An 18,309-nucleotide genomic window follows, 5' to 3' on the forward strand; every position below is an offset into this window, starting at 1 on the left:
ATTTTATAAGGGGTTACATCGTTAAAATTGTCAAAAAATGGGCTAAATTTTTAAACTTCCTAAAATTTGAAATTTGTTATGCAGTTTTATAAAACTATTAAAAACTATCACAGGACAGTTTTCCGAATTAAAATTAATGCTGTTTTGGCTCAGTTATGCGTTTTTTAAGCATTTATTTGAACAACAATTCTCACATAAAAAATTCTATAAATATTAATTCAAAGAATGCGAATATATATATCTTAGTTATAATCGATTTCCGATTTGATCCTATAATTAAATTGCAAAGAGCAAGGGTATATAAGCATAGGCTTTTCGAAGTTTGTTTCCTTTCTTGTTGTAACATAATTTAGGAGGACTTTTAAGAGGTTTACCAGGAGAATAATTGTGTTTAGAGGTGCAAAAACAAAACCTATAAATTATATAAAATTACAAAAAGGCATTGTACATAAGCTCTTACATCCAATATGGCTAATGGGCTTCAAGCTTGATGTTTCTTACCAAGCTTCGACCCTCAACTTAGCCTAGAACTAAACTTGTGTCACGCAGCGTTCCGCCCAATGAACTTTCTTTTGTCAAAATAAGTGAATGAATAACTTATTTATAGATTTGCTGATTAAACAAACAATAACAAATATTTTTGCCATTCCAATTGTGAGTCAACTCAACTGCAATGGGTTGGCAAGAAAATCGCTTAGACACTTATGGTAATAATTTGAGAGAGGGAAAATATCCAAACTAGAGACAAAGTTTGTATGCAAATTGGTAGAATGCCAAGGCGAAAACAAAAAGCCAGATAAGATAAGAGTTAAACACAAATTTTTGTCTAATTGTTGCTTGAGAGATATTAGGCAAAGCTTTTTTTTTGAGGTTTCAGGTGTGCCTCGAAGTGGAATCATAAAATATTACAGACTTTGTTGGACTTTACGTTGTTTTTTGTTTAGTTCCTTCCTCAATTGATAGGCCCGCGAGCACGTCGCAAGTGTCCAACATGAGCAAGGTAGTCGTTACAATATATGTACATACGGCGCCGTAACTTTTAATTGTTTTTAATTTTTTGTAGAGATGCGAGCGAATAAATAATACATACGCCAAGCTACGTGACTGGGACCTCCATGCCCATATGGGCATAGGCCTGAGCCAGTTGGATAATAATGTCGCTTGCAGCAACCTGTAGCAGGTCTGCCCTAAAAGTGCATTGCAGTAAAAAACAGACACATTTTCGGATATGTTGGCATTTCGGCCAACTGCCAAATAAGGGCTGACACGTTACCTTGATGTGCATTTCGCTTTATTTTGTTGAATTAAAATTAATTGAACTTGAGGCGACAGCCGAAACTTGCGCATAAATTTCGAGAACGCCTCTGTCGTCGTCGCCTCACTTCGATTCAATTTCAATTTCCAAGGAAACACTGTGAGATGAGCAAGAGATGTGATCATCACTCGGGCTCCGTAGAGAGCTGTGCTTCTACTATAGCCTCTAATTAGCTATAGTCTCCCTTGCACCCAGTGCGTTCCAGTTCCCAATTGCCATTTGCTCTGAATTGCAGTGTGTTCTAGTTCCAGTTTGTAGTTTGCGATTTGCTGTTTTATGTCCATTAGTATGCTCGGTGAATTGCTAAGCAGGCTTTACTGTGGCGCTTTTATTTTCCACTTTAATTTTGCATTTGTGGCTTACTTCTCTATTTGCGTGATTTTATTTTTTCGTGTGTGTACCCGGGCCAGCAAACAAGTTTTGATTGCTTTTGGCTTCGCATGAAAATGAGTCTCAGTTGCCGCCGCCGCCGCCGCCGCTCGTTGCTCATACGCCGTGTATGACGTCAGGTTCGAATTAAGCAAGAATTGGTATAGCTTTTCTTTGTAGCTTGACGAGCGAACATTTTGGAGGTCAAGTAGGTCTCGGGATCGGTCTCTCTCTTACATACATTATGCATCTGATCTATTGCAATCTATCCCCGTTTCGGACATAACCACTTGGGCTATGGATTATATATTGCACCCACCCAAAGGCCGTTATAAATCAATTGGGCGGCCATTGAGCTCCAACTGGCAGCATTTTGGCGAATAAATCTTGATCCCAATGGGGCTTACTCACAGCTCCGGCGGAGACGGAGACGGACGCCCACGTAGCGCCCCTGGTAGACATGTGCTGACTAATCAGTGTCAGATGTTATTCAAATTTAATTGTGCATCCAACAGATACAGCCGTTAGTCTGGCCAATTTTGGTCTTTGCCAATTTCAGTTTATGGGCTTTAAGTTAATATTATTTCAAAAAACTGTTTGCTCTAGAGGAAGCTAAGCCGGCGCACGCCCTGGATGATCGTGCTGCTCGGCTTTGTGTACCTGAAACTCAAACAGAAAAGACCGCCCGGCTTCGGACATCGAGCATCAGACATCTGTTTGTTTTTATGTTTTTATTGGCACTTTCACAAAAGACCGATGCGATGCGGTGAGGTGTGCGTGCAGCTTTTATTGGCTTATTGAACTCGGTGGAAGTCGTCGTCGTCGTCGGTGTTTCGTGGCAGCCAAAACTGGGCACATACAGGGAGACGTCCGTAGTTCGGCCTACGCATCCGTCAGATACTCTGGCACGCATACAGGCGAGAGCTGAAACCTACGCTGCTGCCAGGTCTGGCTTTTAGCCGTTTTTGCGAAGGCGCTGGCAAAGTCGAAGTCGCAGGCGTTGTGTGTCCCGCTTCCACTTGCGCCGACAAACCCACAAAACGCTGTTGCTGCTGCTGCGGCTGTTGCTGCTGCTGCTGCTGCTGCTCCGCTGGCAGCGCACAGATAGTCGGTCGCTCGGTCGAAAGCGGTTCCAGAGGCGATCAGTACGTTTTGAGTTGTGCTTCGCGACGGTTGGTGATCTTAACAGTGCTCCGAACGAAAAATACGAATTCGAATTAAAGGTTGTCTCTCGGTTTTTGGCATCTAAGCAGTCGCCGCCTCTAGCTGTATCTGTATCTGTATCTGTATCTGAGTATCTGTATCTCTAACTCACTGCATCCGAGCGATCCCCCGTCTCTGGTGTCTCTCTCTATCTCTCTCTCCAAGGTGTGTGTGTGTGAAGTGAGCGAGAGTGCTAAGCTTTTTTTCTGCTCACACGTCTAACTGTCGTCGTTGTGTGTTTTGGGGCCTCAACTTGAACTATGGCTCCCGTGCTCGTGCGCGTATTATAAATATATTTAAAAATAAGTATTTCGACATTCCGGCGGTGGAAATTATGTGACACACCACAACACAACATACACCAGTCCAGATCCCCAACAACCACGTCCCATTCATACCGCAAATATTTTTTAACCGAGTGCCAAAAAGCAACGAAGCGAGTCAATAATTGTGATTAAAAACAAACAACAACGAAAAAAGCCAAGAGTGATTATTAATTAGCCCGCAAAGAGCCATAGTCCAGCCAGGTGCAATATTCGGTGATTACCTCATCTGTGTCAGCCCGCTCGCTCAAAAAGCAAAATGGTATCAAAAAGCAATAAAAAGAAACAAGTGTCTCAGCAGCAGCAGCAGCAGCAGGCTTCGTCGTCGTCGCAGCCACCAGCAACTTCGAGCACAACCACATCATCGTCGGCCTCGGCCACGAAGCTCACGAAAAAACTGGGTCCCGATGCGTTTGCCACTCTGACCACCAACCAGAGCTCCTCCTCCATGGAGCACGAATCTGTGTCCTATGGCGGGGGCGACATGGAGCCTGTGGCCAGCACCTCTGCAGGTGTTGAAGGTATCGCCTCCTTGCCGGCAGCTGGTGTCCGGAGCTATAGCAGCCGCAGCTCCAAGAGCAAGGCCTCCCAGTCGCACTCCTCCTCAACCTACACAGAGCAATCTCAGCTAACCCACGGACAGAGCAGCAAGATCTCCTCCCGGGATTATGCCAACAACGCCAAGATCATCTCCTCGATTGATCTGTTGGAGAGTGAAAAGAAAGAGCCAGTATTCTCGGTGCCCATTGAGGTGGTGGAGATCACAACGCCCACGCTATCCGTCTCCGCCAGCGGGGGCAGTGTCTCGAAAATGTTCGCCGCCTCCTCGTCGTCGATCTCCACCAGCCAGCAGCAGCAGCACCAGCAGGCCAGCAGCTCGTACTTCGAGACCACAACCAGTTCCAGTCGGAGCGCCAACGAAACGCTTATTGCGAGCGAGAGAGCCGACACGGCTACCGGTATGACATCATCCGAGCCGAGGAAACAGGTTGGCTTCGACACCAAGACAGAGACCAACACCAGCAGCACCAACATGAGTAGCAGCAACATCAGCAGCAGCAACATCAGCAGCAGCAACATCACAAACACAAACATCAGCAGCAACGGCGGGGTTATTAATTTGGGCGAATCTCAGAGTGTGCCAAAGTTGCCGCCAGTCCGCGGAACAGCTGATGGGTCTGCATCCGTGACGTCGCAACCGGTTTCCGCGACGTCTGGCGCGACCACAACAAAGGCAACGGCGTCGACGTCATCCACGCGACGCAACGATAAACTGGAAGTGGAAGCGGCGGGCACAGACACACGCACCGCCACCACAGCTGTTCGTGGAGCTACGTCATCGTCTTCTTCGCTGGTCGACCAGTCGACGCTAAAGTCCAGCAAAGAGGTCAGTGAGAGCACCGTCCTCAAAAGCTCCAGCAGCAGCAAACAGTCCAAGTCGTCGTCCAAGAAGGAGGTCTACGATGTGAAGACCAAGTCCTGGACAGAGTACAGCGATGGCAGCACGGCAAACAAGAGCCGTCCTGCCTTCGAGCGGTATGTGAGCAAGGACACCGATGGCAGCTCCAAGGTGACGTACAAGAAGAAGATATACGACAGACGCAACAATCGGTGGCGGGTCGTGGACGAACGGACGGTGGACAGCAGCGCCGACACGGGCTATCCCGAAATAGTGGATGATGTCATCAACACAACACGGACAACGTACACCACCAAGGTGTATGACACGAAGCTCGGCAGGTGGACGGTTGTCGACGAGAAGTCGTTCACTGATACGAAAGCTTTCGTGCCCAATGACATTGCTCGGGAAATCGAGAAAGATAATACCGATGTTGCAAACATAACGACTACCACGGAGGTAACGAAGGTAAGTCCACATCCATGATAGTGCGTTAGTGCGTGCGTCCCTCAACGGACCGTACCCCGAAAGAATCCAGTCCACGAGCAACTCCCACTGGGTGTGTTTACCGATTTTCGTAATTAAGGAACTTTTCCTTAACAGATTTTCGATGCTAGCATCAACGACTGGCGCGTTCTGGATGAGAAGGTGCACACGGATGTCATTGAGAAGATCGTAGAGGCTCCCAAGAAGACCATTTACGTGGACGAGTTTGTGGAGATTGAGAAGAACACCTCGATATCGGAGAACAATGAGAACATAACCCTGAACCTCAAAGAGACATCGAAACACAAAAATATTACCGAAAATATTTATGATGAAATCGATTATGTGCGCACTGATAAGCAACGCCTAGACGACTCAAGAACCGTTAGTAGATTAGTTAGCAAAGTAAGCTTTAATAAAGTGAAAATTAAATATATTTTGCTTAATTATTTTATAGCGGGGAGTCGCAAAGAACAAGACGACAACACACAGCGAAAGGTGCATTTGTGAAATCTGCACTTGCGGGTAAGGTTTAGTTACCTTTTTCGATAAAATATCATTAAAATCTTAATTGAATTACTATTTTTACAGACGACATCACTGCTCAAACAGCACAGCGAAATCGACAGAGAAAACCATTATTGAAACCGATGGTAAGTTCGAGTGTCCCAATAAACTCAATGTTTGCTAATGAGGTTTAAATTACCGCAGATACCTTAGACGAAACATACACGAGGATACGTACGAATACCTGGTCGAAAAAAGAAAATGGAAACATTCCCAAGCAAAATGAAGACATTCTAGTGGACTACGTAGTCATTAAGAAGCCACAAGATAATTTAAAACCCGAAGGTGACTTTGTTGTTCCGCCAAAAGAGCCCTACAAGCCCGGAGAAAAACGGGAGAAAATTGTGCACACCGACAACCTGCGTACGGAGGGAGAAATGACTTTCGTGGAAAGGGAAGAATATCAGTATACTGTCCGTCCTGGATATGTGAAGCCCACAGATAACCTCAAGCCCGAAGGCGAATTCTACAGTCCGGAAAAGCCAAAGTACCAGCCAGGAGATAGGCCAACTCAAGTGCGGCATCAGGATAACCTGAGATCCGAAGGCGAGTTCTACACCCCCGAGAAGCCTGGTTACACCCCAGCAGAGAAACCAGAAAAAATCGTCCGCACTGATAATTTGCGAACAGAAGGTGAAATGACCTTTGTGGAGAAAGAGGAATATCAATATGTGGTGCGTCCTGGACAAGTTAAGCCCACGGATAACCTGAAGCCAGAGGGTGATTTTTATAGCCCCGCGAAACCGAAATATCGCCCTGGCGAACGTCCCGCTCAAGTCAGGCCAGAAGACAATCTCAAACAAGAGGGAGAATTCTACACTCCAGAGAAGCCAGGATTCCGTCCTGCTGAGAGGCCAGTCCAGAAGAAGCCAGAGGACAATTTAAAGCCGGAAGGAGAATTCTACAGCCCCGAGAAGCCGAAGTACAAACCAGGCGACAGACCATCGCAAGTCAGGCCAGAGGACAATCTCAGACAAGAGGGCGAATTCTACACACCAGAGAAGCCAGGATACAGACCAGCAGAAAGGCCAGTCCAGAAGAAGCCTCAGGATAACCTGAAGCCGGAAGGTGAATTCACAAAGCCTGAAAAACAAGTGTACAAACCTGCTGATAAAACCGAAAGAATTATTCGAAAAGATAATCTGCATACAGAAGGGGAAATGACATTTGTGGAGAGGGAAGAGTATCAGTATGTGGTTCGTCCTGATCAAGTAAGGCCAACTGATAATTTGAAACCAGAGGGAGAGTTTTACAGTCCTGAGAAGCCTAGGTACCGTCCTGGAGAAAGACCTACCCAAGTTAGACCAGAAGACAACCTTAAACCTGAAGGTGACTTTTACACACCAGAAAAGCCAGGATTCAGACCTGCTGAGAGGCCAGTTCAGAAGAAGCCTGAAGATAACCTTAAATCCGAAGGAGAATTCTACAGCCCCGAGAAGCCAAAGTACAGGCCAGGGGAAAGACCTTCTCAAGTCAGGCCAGAGGATAATCTTAGACAAGAGGGAGAATTCTACACTCCTGAGAAGCCAGGATTCCGTCCTGCTGAGAGGCCAGTCCAGAAAAAGCCAGAGGACAATCTGAAGCAGGAAGGTGAATTTTACGCTCCAGAGAAGCCAGGATTCCGTCCTGCTGAGAGGCCAGTCCAAAAGAAGCCTGAAGATAACCTTAAATCCGAAGGAGAATTCTACAGCCCCGAGAAACCCAAGTATAAGCCAGGCGAAAGACCTTCGCAAGTCAGGCCAGAGGATAATCTCAGACAAGAGGGAGAATTCTACACACCAGAGAAGCCAGGATACAGACCAGCAGAAAGGCCAGTCCAGAAGAAGCCTCAGGATAACCTGAAGCCGGAAGGTGAATTCACAAAGCCTGAAAAACAAGTGTACAAACCTGCTGATAAAACCGAAAGAATTATTCGAAAAGATAATCTGCATACAGAAGGGGAAATGACATTTGTGGAGAGGGAAGAGTATCAGTATGTGGTTCGTCCTGATCAAGTAAGGCCAACTGATAATTTGAAACCAGAGGGAGAGTTTTACAGTCCTGAGAAGCCTAAGTACCGTCCTGGAGAAAGACCTACCCAAGTTAGACCAGAAGATAACCTTAAACCTGAAGGTGACTTTTACACACCAGAAAAGCCAGGATTCAGACCTGCTGAGAGGCCAGTTCAGAAGAAGCCTGAAGATAACCTTAAATCCGAAGGAGAATTCTACAGCCCCGAGAAGCCAAAGTACAGGCCAGGGGAAAGACCTTCTCAAGTCAGGCCAGAGGATAATCTCAGACAAGAGGGAGAATTCTACACTCCTGAGAAGCCAGGATTCCGTCCTGCTGAGAGGCCAGTCCAGAAAAAGCCAGAGGACAATCTGAAGCCGGAAGGAGAATTTTACAGCCCTGAAAAGCCTAAATACAGACCTGGAGAAAGACCTTCGCAAGTCAGGCCAGAGGATAATCTCAGACAAGAGGGAGAATTCTACACTCCAGAGAAGCCAGGCTTCCGTCCTGCTGAGAGGCCAGTCCAGAAAAAGCCAGAGGACAATCTGAAGCCGGAAGGAGAATTTTACAGCCCTGAAAAGCCTAAATACAGACCTGGAGAAAGACCTTCTCAAGTCAGGCCAGAAGATAACCTAAAAACAGAGGGAGAATTCTACACTCCAGAGAAGCCAGGATTCCGTCCTGCTGAAAGGCCAGTCCAGAAAAAGCCAGAGGACAATCTGAAACCGGAAGGAGATTTTGTGAAGCCGGAGAAACAAGTCTACAGGCCTGCTGAGAAGACAGAGAAAATCATAAGAAAGGATAACCTTCGCACTGAAGGCGAAATGACTTTTGTTGAAAAGGAAGAGTATCAGTATGTTGTACGTCCTGAACAAGTAAAGCCGATTGATAATCTGAAGCCCGAAGGAGAGTTTTACAGCCCTGAGAAGCCTAAATACAAACCAGGCGAAAGACCTTCTCAAGTCCGGCCGGAGGATAATCTTCGATCTGAGGGAGAATTCTACACTCCAGAGAAGCCAGGATTCCGCCCTGCTGATCGTCCTGATCAAGTACGGCCCACCGATAATCTGAAGCCGGAAGGAGAGTTTTACAGCCCTGAGAAGCCTAAATACAGACCCGGAGAAAGACCTTCCCAAGTCAGGCCAGAAGATAACCTAAAACCAGAGGGAGAATTCTACACTCCAGAGAAGCCAGGATTCCGTCCTGCTGAAAGGCCAGTCCAGAAAAAGCCAGAGGACAATCTGAAACCGGAAGGAGATTTTGTGAAGCCGGAGAAACAAGTCTACAGGCCTGCTGAGAAGACAGAGAAAATCATAAGAAAGGATAACCTTCGCACTGAAGGCGAAATGACTTTTGTTGAAAAGGAAGAGTATCAGTATGTTGTACGTCCTGAACAAGTAAAGCCGATTGATAATCTGAAGCCCGAAGGAGAGTTTTACAGCCCTGAGAAGCCTAAATACAAACCAGGCGAAAGACCTTCTCAAGTCCGGCCGGAGGATAATCTTCGATCTGAGGGAGAATTCTACACTCCAGAGAAGCCAGGATTCCGTCCTGCTGATCGTCCTGATCAAGTACGGCCAACCGATAATCTGAAGCCGGAAGGAGAGTTTTACAGCCCTGAGAAGCCTAAATACAGACCCGGAGAAAGACCTTCCCAAGTCAGGCCAGAAGATAACCTAAAACCAGAGGGAGAATTCTACACTCCAGAGAAGCCAGGATTCCGTCCTGCTGAAAGGCCAGTCCAGAAAAAGCCAGAGGACAATCTGAAGCCGGAAGGAGAATTTTACAGCCCTAAAAAGCCTAAATACAGACCTGGAGAAAGACCTTCTCAAGTCAGGCCAGAAGATAACCTAAAAACAGAGGGAGAATTCTACACTCCAGAGAAGCCAGGATTCCGTCCTGCTGAAAGGCCAGTCCAGAAAAAGCCAGAGGACAATCTGAAACCGGAAGGAGATTTTGTGAAGCCGGAGAAACAAGTCTACAGGCCTGCTGAGAAGACAGAGAAGATCATCAGAAAGGATAACCTTCGCACTGAAGGCGAAATGACTTTTGTTGAAAAGGAAGAGTATCAGTATGTTGTACGTCCTGAACAAGTAAAGCCGATTGATAATCTGAAGCCCGAAGGAGAGTTTTACAGCCCTGAGAAGCCTAAATACAAACCAGGCGAAAGACCTTCTCAAGTCCGGCCGGAGGATAATCTTCGATCTGAGGGAGAATTCTACACTCCAGAGAAGCCAGGATTCCGCCCTGCTGATCGTCCTGATCAAGTACGGCCAACCGATAATCTGAAGCCAGAAGGAGAGTTTTACAGCCCTGAGAAGCCTAAATACAGACCTGGAGAAAGACCTTCCCAAGTCAGGCCAGAAGATAACCTAAAACCAGAGGGAGAATTCTACACTCCAGAGAAGCCAGGATTCCGTCCTGCTGAGAGGCCAGTCCAGAAAAAGCCAGAGGACAATCTGAAGCCGGAAGGAGAATTTTACAGCCCTGAGAAGCCTAAATACAAACCAGGCGAAAGACCTTCTCAAGTCCGGCCGGAGGATAATCTTCGATCTGAGGGAGAATTCTACACTCCAGAGAAGCCAGGATTCCGCCCTGCTGATCGTCCTGATCAAGTACGGCCAACCGATAATCTGAAGCCAGAAGGAGAGTTTTACAGCCCTGAGAAGCCTAAATACAGACCTGGAGAAAGACCTTCCCAAGTCAGGCCAGAAGATAACCTAAAACCAGAGGGAGAATTCTACACTCCAGAGAAGCCAGGATTCCGTCCTGCTGAAAGGCCAGTCCAGAAAAAGCCAGAGGACAATCTGAAACCGGAAGGAGATTTTGTGAAGCCGGAGAAACAAGTCTACAGGCCTGCTGAGAAGACAGAGAAGATCATCAGAAAGGATAACCTTCGCACTGAAGGCGAAATGACTTTTGTTGAAAAGGAAGAGTATCAGTATGTTGTACGTCCTGAACAAGTAAAGCCGATTGATAATCTGAAGCCCGAAGGAGAGTTTTACAGCCCTGAGAAGCCTAAATACAAACCAGGCGAAAGACCTTCTCAAGTCCGGCCGGAGGATAATCTTCGATCTGAGGGAGAATTCTACACTCCAGAGAAGCCAGGATTCCGCCCTGCTGATCGTCCTGATCAAGTACGGCCAACCGATAATCTGAAGCCAGAAGGAGAGTTTTACAGCCCTGAGAAGCCTAAATACAGACCTGGAGAAAGACCTTCCCAAGTCAGGCCAGAAGATAACCTAAAACCAGAGGGAGAATTCTACACTCCAGAGAAGCCAGGATTCCGTCCTGCTGAAAGGCCTGTCCAGAAAAAGCCAGAGGACAATCTGAAACCGGAAGGAGATTTTGTGAAGCCTGAGAAACAAGTCTACAGGCCTGCTGAGAAGACTGAGAAGATCATCAGAAAGGATAACCTTCGCACTGAAGGCGAAATGACATTTGTTGAAAAGGAAGAGTATCAGTATGTTGTACGTCCTGAACAAGTAAAGCCGACCGATAATCTAAAGCCGGAAGGAGAATTCTACAGCCCAGAGAAGCCGAAGTACAAGCCAGGCGGAAGACCTTCTCAGATCAGGCCAGAGGATAATCTCAGACAAGAAGGAGAATTCTATACTCCTGAGAAGCCAGGATTCCGTCCTGCTGAGAGGCCAGTCCAGAAAAAGCCAGAGGACAATCTGAAGCCTGAAGGAGAATTCTACAGCCCCGAGAAGCCCAAGTATAAGCCAGGCGAAAGACCTTCGCAAGTCAGGCCAGAGGACAACCTTAGACAAGAGGGAGAATTCTACGCTCCAGAGAAGCCAGGATTCCGTCCTGCTGATCGTCCTGATCAAGTACGGCCCACCGATAATCTGAAGCCAGAAGGAGAGTTTTACAGCCCTGAGAAGCCTAAATACAGACCTGGAGAAAGACCTTCTCAAGTCAGGCCAGAGGATAATCTAAAACCTGAGGGAGAATTCTACACTCCTGAGAAGCCAGGATTCCGGCCTGCTGAGAGGCCAGTCCAGAAAAAACCAGAGGACAATTTGAAACCGGAAGGAGATTTTGTGAAGCCTGAGAAACAAGTCTACAAACCTGCTGAGAAAACTGAGAAGATCATCAGAAAGGATAACCTTCGCACTGAAGGCGAAATGACATTTGTTGAAAAGGAAGAGTACCAATATGTTGTACGTCCTGAACAAGTAAAACCGACCGATAATTTGAAGCCCGAAGGAGAGTTTTACAGCCCAGAGAAGCCTAGGTACCGACCTGGAGAAAGACCTACTCAAGTTAGACCAGAAGACAATTTGAAACCTGAAGGTGACTTTTACACTCCTGAGAAGCCAGGATTCAGACCTGCTGAGAGGCCAGTTCAGAAGAAGCCTGAAGATAACCTTAAATCCGATGGAGAATTCTACAGCCCCGAGAAGCCGAAGTATAAGCCAGGCGAAAGACCATCTCAAGTCAGGCCAGAGGATAATCTCAGACAAGAAGGAGAATTCTACACTCCAGAGAAGCCAGGATTCCGTCCTGCTGAGAGGCCAGTCCAGAAAAAGCCAGAGGACAATCTGAAGCCGGAGGGAGAATTCTACAGCCCCGAAAAGCCGAAGTACAAGCCAGGCGAGAGACCGACTCAAGTAAGACCAGAGGATAATCTCCGCTCAGAGGGAGAGTTCTACGCGCCGGAAAAGCCGGGATTCCGGCCTGCCGAGAGACCTGTGCAGAAGAAGCCACATGATAACCTGAAACCGGAAGGAGATTTTTACAGTCCAGAAAAGCAACCATTTAGGCCTGGCGAGCGACCATCCCAAGTTCGTCATGAGGATAATCTAAAACCTGAAGGCGATTTTTATGCACCAGAGAGGCCAGGCTATAAGCCAGGTGAGCGACCGGTAGCGAAGAAACCTGTGGATAATCTTAAGCCTGAGGGAGAATTTGTTAAACCTGAGAAGCAAGTCTATAAGCCAGCGGACAAAACTAAAAAGATCATTCAAAAGGACAATTTACGCACTGAAGGCGAGATGACCTTTGTGGAAAAGAAAGAGTATCAATATGTTGTCAGACCTGAGCAAGTAAAGCCAACTGATAACTTGAAGCCCGAGGGCGAATTCTTTAGTCCCGAAAAGCACAAATATCGACCTGGAGAGCGAGTAACCGTTGTAAAGCATAAGGACAACCTGAAGATGGAGGGAGAATTCTATGTTCAAGAAAAAAAGAGCTTCCAGCCTGGTGAGAGACCCAAGCAGAAGAAACCGCAGGACAACTTAAAACCAGAGGGCGAGATAGATATCCCAGATAAGACCAAGTATAGGCCGGCTGACAAGGTGACCCGAGTTGTTCACAAGGATAATCTTCGAACTGAAGGAGAAATGACTTTTACGGAAAAAACTGAATACCAGCATGTTGTAAGACCAAGTCCAGTAAAGCCAGAAGACAATCTGAAGCCTGAAGGCGTTATGTACACTCCTGAAAAGCCAAAATATGAGCCTGGGTCTCGCCCCGAGCAAAAGAGGTACGTCGACAATTTAAAACCCGAGGGTAAGATGCACATCCCCGACAAAGAAGGCTTCCGGCCGGCAGATAGGGTAAAGACTGTAATTCGCAAAGACAATCTGAGAAGTGAGGGTGAAATGACATTCACCCAGAAGGAGGAGTACCACCATGTCAAGCGACCCGAACAGGTGAAGCCAAGCGATAACCTAAAGGTGGAAGGCGAGTTTTACACACCCGATAAGACGGCCTTCAGGCCTGCGGAGCGACCGGTCCAAAAGAAACCCAAGGACAACCTGAAGCCGGAGGGAGAATTTTATAAGAGAACCGATCGAAGCGAGACCGATAGCACGACACTTACTGAGACAATTAAACGAGAAACGCCCAAGCGACCTGTTGACAACTTGAAGCTGGAAGGCTCGATGACAGTTACCAGAAAGGATGATTACAAAACGACGACCAACAAGACAACCGTGGATAAGGTTCAACGCACTCAAAAATACAAGCACAACAGTTCATCCATCACTTTGGGCAGTGATACGGCAATCCTGAAGACTACCAACCAGATGAACTTCGTGTCCGGCAAGGACGCAGTGAAGCAAGTCGATTCCAACAGTCAAAACCCTGTGGACGGTCTCATCGTAGTGTCCACGAAAAAGGTGACCACTGTGATTGGTGGCCGCCACAAGAAGGAACCCGAAACCGAGTATGTCAAGAGGCCAGCGAAGATCAATGTGATCGAGAATGTGGCAAAGAATACGACTACGACAAATATTGAGAACACCCAAAACATTCACAAGGAGACCACGTCTATGCAGAGAAACCATAACCTAGTCCAAACTGATCTATCCACGAGAGCCATCGAAACGAATCAGGGAAATGTCACCAGGCATATCACAGGCGGTGATACTACCTCACGAGTGGTGTCAGGAGGAACCGTAACTGGCGATACATCATCCACTCGCATTGTTTCGGGTAAAAATGTGACCAGCAACGTGTCGGAGGACTCAACTACACGAGTAGTAACCGGCAGAAACGTCTCCAGCAACATAACTGGGGAAACTACATCAACATCCCGTGTGGTTACAGGAAGAAATGCCTCCAGCAATATCATCGGGGGTGATGCGACAAGTCGAGTCACCGACGACTCAGCAACCCGAGTGGTTTCCGGTGGCAACAGGAATTCTAGCCACAACATTGTGACCGGTAGCTCCACCACCTCCAACATGACCAGTTCCAAGCACTTCCATCACCGCAAAAGCGAGTTCTCCTCGGAGGCCGACGTCTCGAATACGATATTTCATCGCAAGAATGTCACCAGCGATTCGAACACAGCCAACGGCAGCCTCACCTCGAACGGGAAGATGATGCGGAAGAGTATTCTGAATCTGCACGAGCAACCCTCCAGCAGTGCCCCCCATGGCGGGGAGCAGCGTCAGAGCTACAGCAGCATTCACCGGCAGAATCGGGACTCCGAGCTAAATACCAGCTTCTCGACCGAGCGTCGAACCTGTAACGTGCACAAGGAGAACGTCAAGAACTCATCATCGTCGTCCTCGATGTCCCGAATAATTTCTGGAGGAGGAGGAGGAGGAGGAGGAGGAGTCACCGGAACAACTGTGACACGCACCCATGTCTCGGGCGGGGGTGGCATCGATTTTCCATCTCAATCTACACACTCCCATACGACGCGTCATCGGGGAAGCCAGCATGTGTCCAGCTCCAGCGGGGGCATCGATTTCCCCTCCTACAGCCATCATGGCCATCACACCGAGCGCATGGTCACCACCACCCGTCGCGGCAATCAGTCCTCGATTAGCCTGGGCAACGACAAGTTCACCGGCGCCAGTCTCTACAAGAGCGAATACATAACTGCCCCGAGCACCACCACCTGTGCGGTGCATAAGATAAACAAAGGTGCATTCCAGCATACCAGGAGTACTCAAGAACACAAGTTCTTCAAGACCTCAAACTAACGCGAAAGCCGAGCTTATCCCTTTGCCTCACTAACAAACAAGACATACATATCCCACAATAACACTAGATGCCTAAGCTTCCATGACAATATACTTTACATTTGTTTTCTATGCAATTATTATACAACCCAATTCGAGAACGAAGATTAACAATAAAGATAAAGTAATATTTTTCAAATTTCGATATACTATCCTTGTGTTATTGGGATCAACTGGAGATGACGTCTTTATTGAGAGTTTAAAAGATGCTAGTGTCGTTTTTAAAGGCTAGTATGTATAGATAACTGTATATTTAAACGTTAAAAAAATCCATTCGACTATAATAAGTATATATAAACAATGGGTTCTATCTATAACATACGAGCACGAGTACATTTCGATTTGTATTTCGTATTTTGTATAATGGTGTACATATGCAGTTTATTGTTTTCCCTTTGTCTCTGTTCAATTTCTCTATTTCTTATATAATGCATGTTAATACAATAAATATTCTCTTTTGTATATACTTAAATTAATTTTTTTTTATATATCGTCATAAATAGTTATTATTATTATTCATGTTTGGAAGACATTTTTTCGCTTGTTTGGAAGACTTGCGTTGCGTTTTTCTTACAGACTAAACATTATTGTTTTCGATTTCGATATTCTTTCTCCTGTATGGTATATATATATATATATAACTGAATCCTTACTCTTTCAGACCTGACCAAATGATGCCAAAGCACCTGGAAGACTTGTCAAGCCAGAATAGAGCAAGGAACCACAAAGAAAATGCAGGACTTAGAAGGGAAGACCAATTTCAAAAGCGTTTATCAGGGCATTTCCGGAATCATAGATTCCAATGACGCCGAAGAGCACGCCGAGCCCAATGATGAGGTAGTCTTTGGCTATTTCCTTCTGGTCGAGCAGATGGCCCTTGATCTTGATGTGGAAATAGCACGGCCAGATAAAGCTGAGCATGGTGCCCGTGAAGCTCCCGATGAAGCCCATCAGAATAGAGAAATGGGGTATGAAGATGGCCATTAGGATGGTGGACACAATGACGCCCACGCGGAAGCCCAGGCCCCAGACCTTCAGCTCTCCATCCAGATTCCAGATGGTGGGAAACCGGGTCTTCGGCGGACCCCGGAAGAAGTTACGCTCGAGCAGCTCGCAGGCGGCATAGTAGGGCAATGGATAGCTAAGGATGGCCTTGATCACCAGGAAGAAGTTCACCATGCCCTTGAAGCCCTGCGAGTGCAGATTGTTGGTGATCACCTGCTGGGTGTCGTTCTGGAAGGTCAGGAAGCATATGTAGCCGAAGCCGGCCTTGAACACGGCGGCCGCGATGTGGGACCAGTCCAGCATCCAGTTAAACTTGGATCGGTCGATCATGTTGCCCTCGAGCGTGGGCAGGAAGATCTGGGAGGTGTACGAGAACACGATCACGCCGAGGGAAATGGGAAAGTTCTCCATGTCGATGCTAAAGCGCACCTTGGACCAGCCCCAGTCTCCGATCTGCAGGAGGCAATAGCCCAGGATCACGGCGTTTATCACGATGTGGGACATGGTGCACCAGAACGACAGGGTCGAGACCATTTTCAGGGACTTCAGGAAGCCCATGGGCAGCAGGAAGATGCCGATGAACAGCATCCAAGAACGCGAATCAAACGAACCCTGCGGATAGGTTCCGGCCAGCAGGTCGCCGCACACCACCACGTACAGGATGCATGTCATCAGAAGCTCGATCAACTGGGCGATACTCACGGCCCGAGCGCCCAACTTGGGTCCAAAACATACCTTGGCAATGGCCACGTAGCTGTCACGCACCCGCACCATCTGTCCCGTGGTGGGATCTGGCTCGTACAGGCACTGCACCAGCACCTTTCCCGTGTAGCAGCAGATGTGCGCAATGCCCACCATGGCCACGATGGCCCAGTAGCCGCCATGGAGCACGGCAAAGGGCAGCGACACAATGAACATGCCCTGGATCGCATTGGTCACATTCCAGGCCGCCTGGAATTCGTCAATCTTGCAGCCGCCGCCACCTTCTCCCTCGCAGACGAAGGAACTGCCCTCGGAGGCAATGCTGCCTTGCCTGCATGAAAATGGATTCAAGGTTAGTTGGGGAATGGTGAGGGTTTTCTAAATGTGTTACACCCACCTGAAGCCGTCTGTTTGCTGATACCTGCCGTCGTACTCATTGAAGGATGTGCTCTGGTACTCGCCCTTGTACTCGCCATCGCCCTCGCCATCGTTCTCGGTCCAGTTGCCAGCATTCCGAAAGGGATTCGAGCTCATCTCTGTGTTCTCCTCCATGCCAGAGGAGGGCTGTGGCTGGTGGGGATGCTGCTGATGGTGCTGCTGTGTGCTGCCCGGCGGTTGCTCGTAGTCCTTGCGCTCTGGAATTGTCTGTCGGGCCGTTTGCACGGCCACGTTCAGTATGTTTCTCAGGGGCGGCAATGGCGTGGCCTTCAATTTGGCTATGAATGACATTTTGGATGCTGGCTACGAACGGCGCTGCTGATGATGGTGGGATGTCGATGTCGATGTCGATGGCGATGGCGATGACGGTGGTATGGTTAGGTGGTGTTCAAGGTGGTTGAATCGGATGGCGGCGGCCGCAAGCGGTGGTGGTGTCAAGAAGTCGTGCGACGCTTGGCTCGAATGTGCTGAGGCTGATTCTGAGGCTTATCGATTTTGTCGATGGCCAGAATTTTGTTGCAGTGACAATTTCAGGACTCGCTGCAGCTTCCGTTTCCGGTTTGCTCAAATTGCGGACGCCGATCTACAGATCTAGAAAATAAAACTGGAATTTTGACTCAGATTTCGTTTGGTGGAATGGATGGTGACTCTTCGTCTTGGCGCCCAGCGTGTGCGTTTCATGCGTTTCTCGGATACTTGCACATCCTGCGCTCACACGTTTCTCGAAATCCAGTCACGAACGAAAGTTGGAGCAGTTGGAGCAGCTGGAGCAGCCAGTGCCAGTTACTGGTAACCAGGAAATTCTTATTTTGGGGGAAAAGTGTGTGCGAAAATTTATGTAACGTGGGAAAAATCTTTTGGCCGTGTGTTCGAATGAGAAAAGAAAAATCTTTGCACTCCACACACAACCTGATGGAACCTGGGCAGTGCGCAGACTCCGGTCGTCGTGTATATATCGGGTGGCTGTGTCATATGGTCACGGCCTGGACCCGCGTTCCACCCCGGGAGTAGCTGTGACTGTCACTGCGA

The 18,309-nt window shown here is 47.7% G+C and overlaps 2 protein-coding genes and 1 long non-coding RNA gene across 4 annotated transcripts; 1 reads left to right on the top strand and 2 right to left on the bottom strand.

The window, feature by feature from the left end:
• Positions 1-142: 142 nt before the first annotated feature.
• On the bottom strand, positions 143-1,737 carry LOC147645041 (uncharacterized). Its single transcript, XR_015271400.1, has 2 exons — positions 1,274-1,737; positions 143-1,187 (listed from the first exon to the last, which is right to left on the bottom strand). It is a non-coding gene; the product is annotated as an uncharacterized LOC147645041 (long non-coding RNA).
• Positions 1,176-15,274, top strand: Sdb (SAXO downstream of blistered). Its single transcript, XM_020946769.2, has 5 exons — positions 1,176-5,077; positions 5,213-5,479; positions 5,553-5,620; positions 5,687-5,748; positions 5,807-15,274. Exons 1-5 carry the CDS (start codon positions 3,470-3,472, stop codon positions 15,094-15,096), a joined length of 11,295 nt encoding a protein of 3,764 aa, XP_020802428.2. The 5' UTR covers positions 1,176-3,469; the 3' UTR covers positions 15,097-15,274.
• Positions 15,275-15,290: 16 nt separating this feature from the next.
• On the bottom strand, positions 15,291-18,296 carry VGAT (vesicular GABA transporter). Of its 2 annotated transcripts, XM_086831688.1 has the most exons (3): positions 17,996-18,219; positions 17,240-17,487; positions 15,291-17,173 (listed from the first exon to the last, which is right to left on the bottom strand). In XM_086831688.1, exons 2-3 carry the CDS (start codon positions 17,392-17,394, stop codon positions 15,877-15,879), a joined length of 1,452 nt encoding a protein of 483 aa, XP_086687814.1. In that variant the 5' UTR covers positions 17,395-17,487; positions 17,996-18,219; the 3' UTR covers positions 15,291-15,876. The 2 variants fall into 2 exon arrangements, with proteins under 2 accessions (XP_086687814.1, XP_020802429.1); XM_020946770.2 differs by having other exon boundaries at positions 17,240-18,296.
• Between the last annotated feature and the right edge of the window lie 13 nt (positions 18,297-18,309).

This window comes from Drosophila serrata, unplaced genomic scaffold (genome assembly GCF_035046125.1).
Source record: "Drosophila serrata isolate PLE 108 unplaced genomic scaffold, ASM3504612v1 contig_26, whole genome shotgun sequence".
NCBI lineage: Eukaryota > Metazoa > Arthropoda > Insecta > Diptera > Drosophilidae > Drosophila > Drosophila serrata.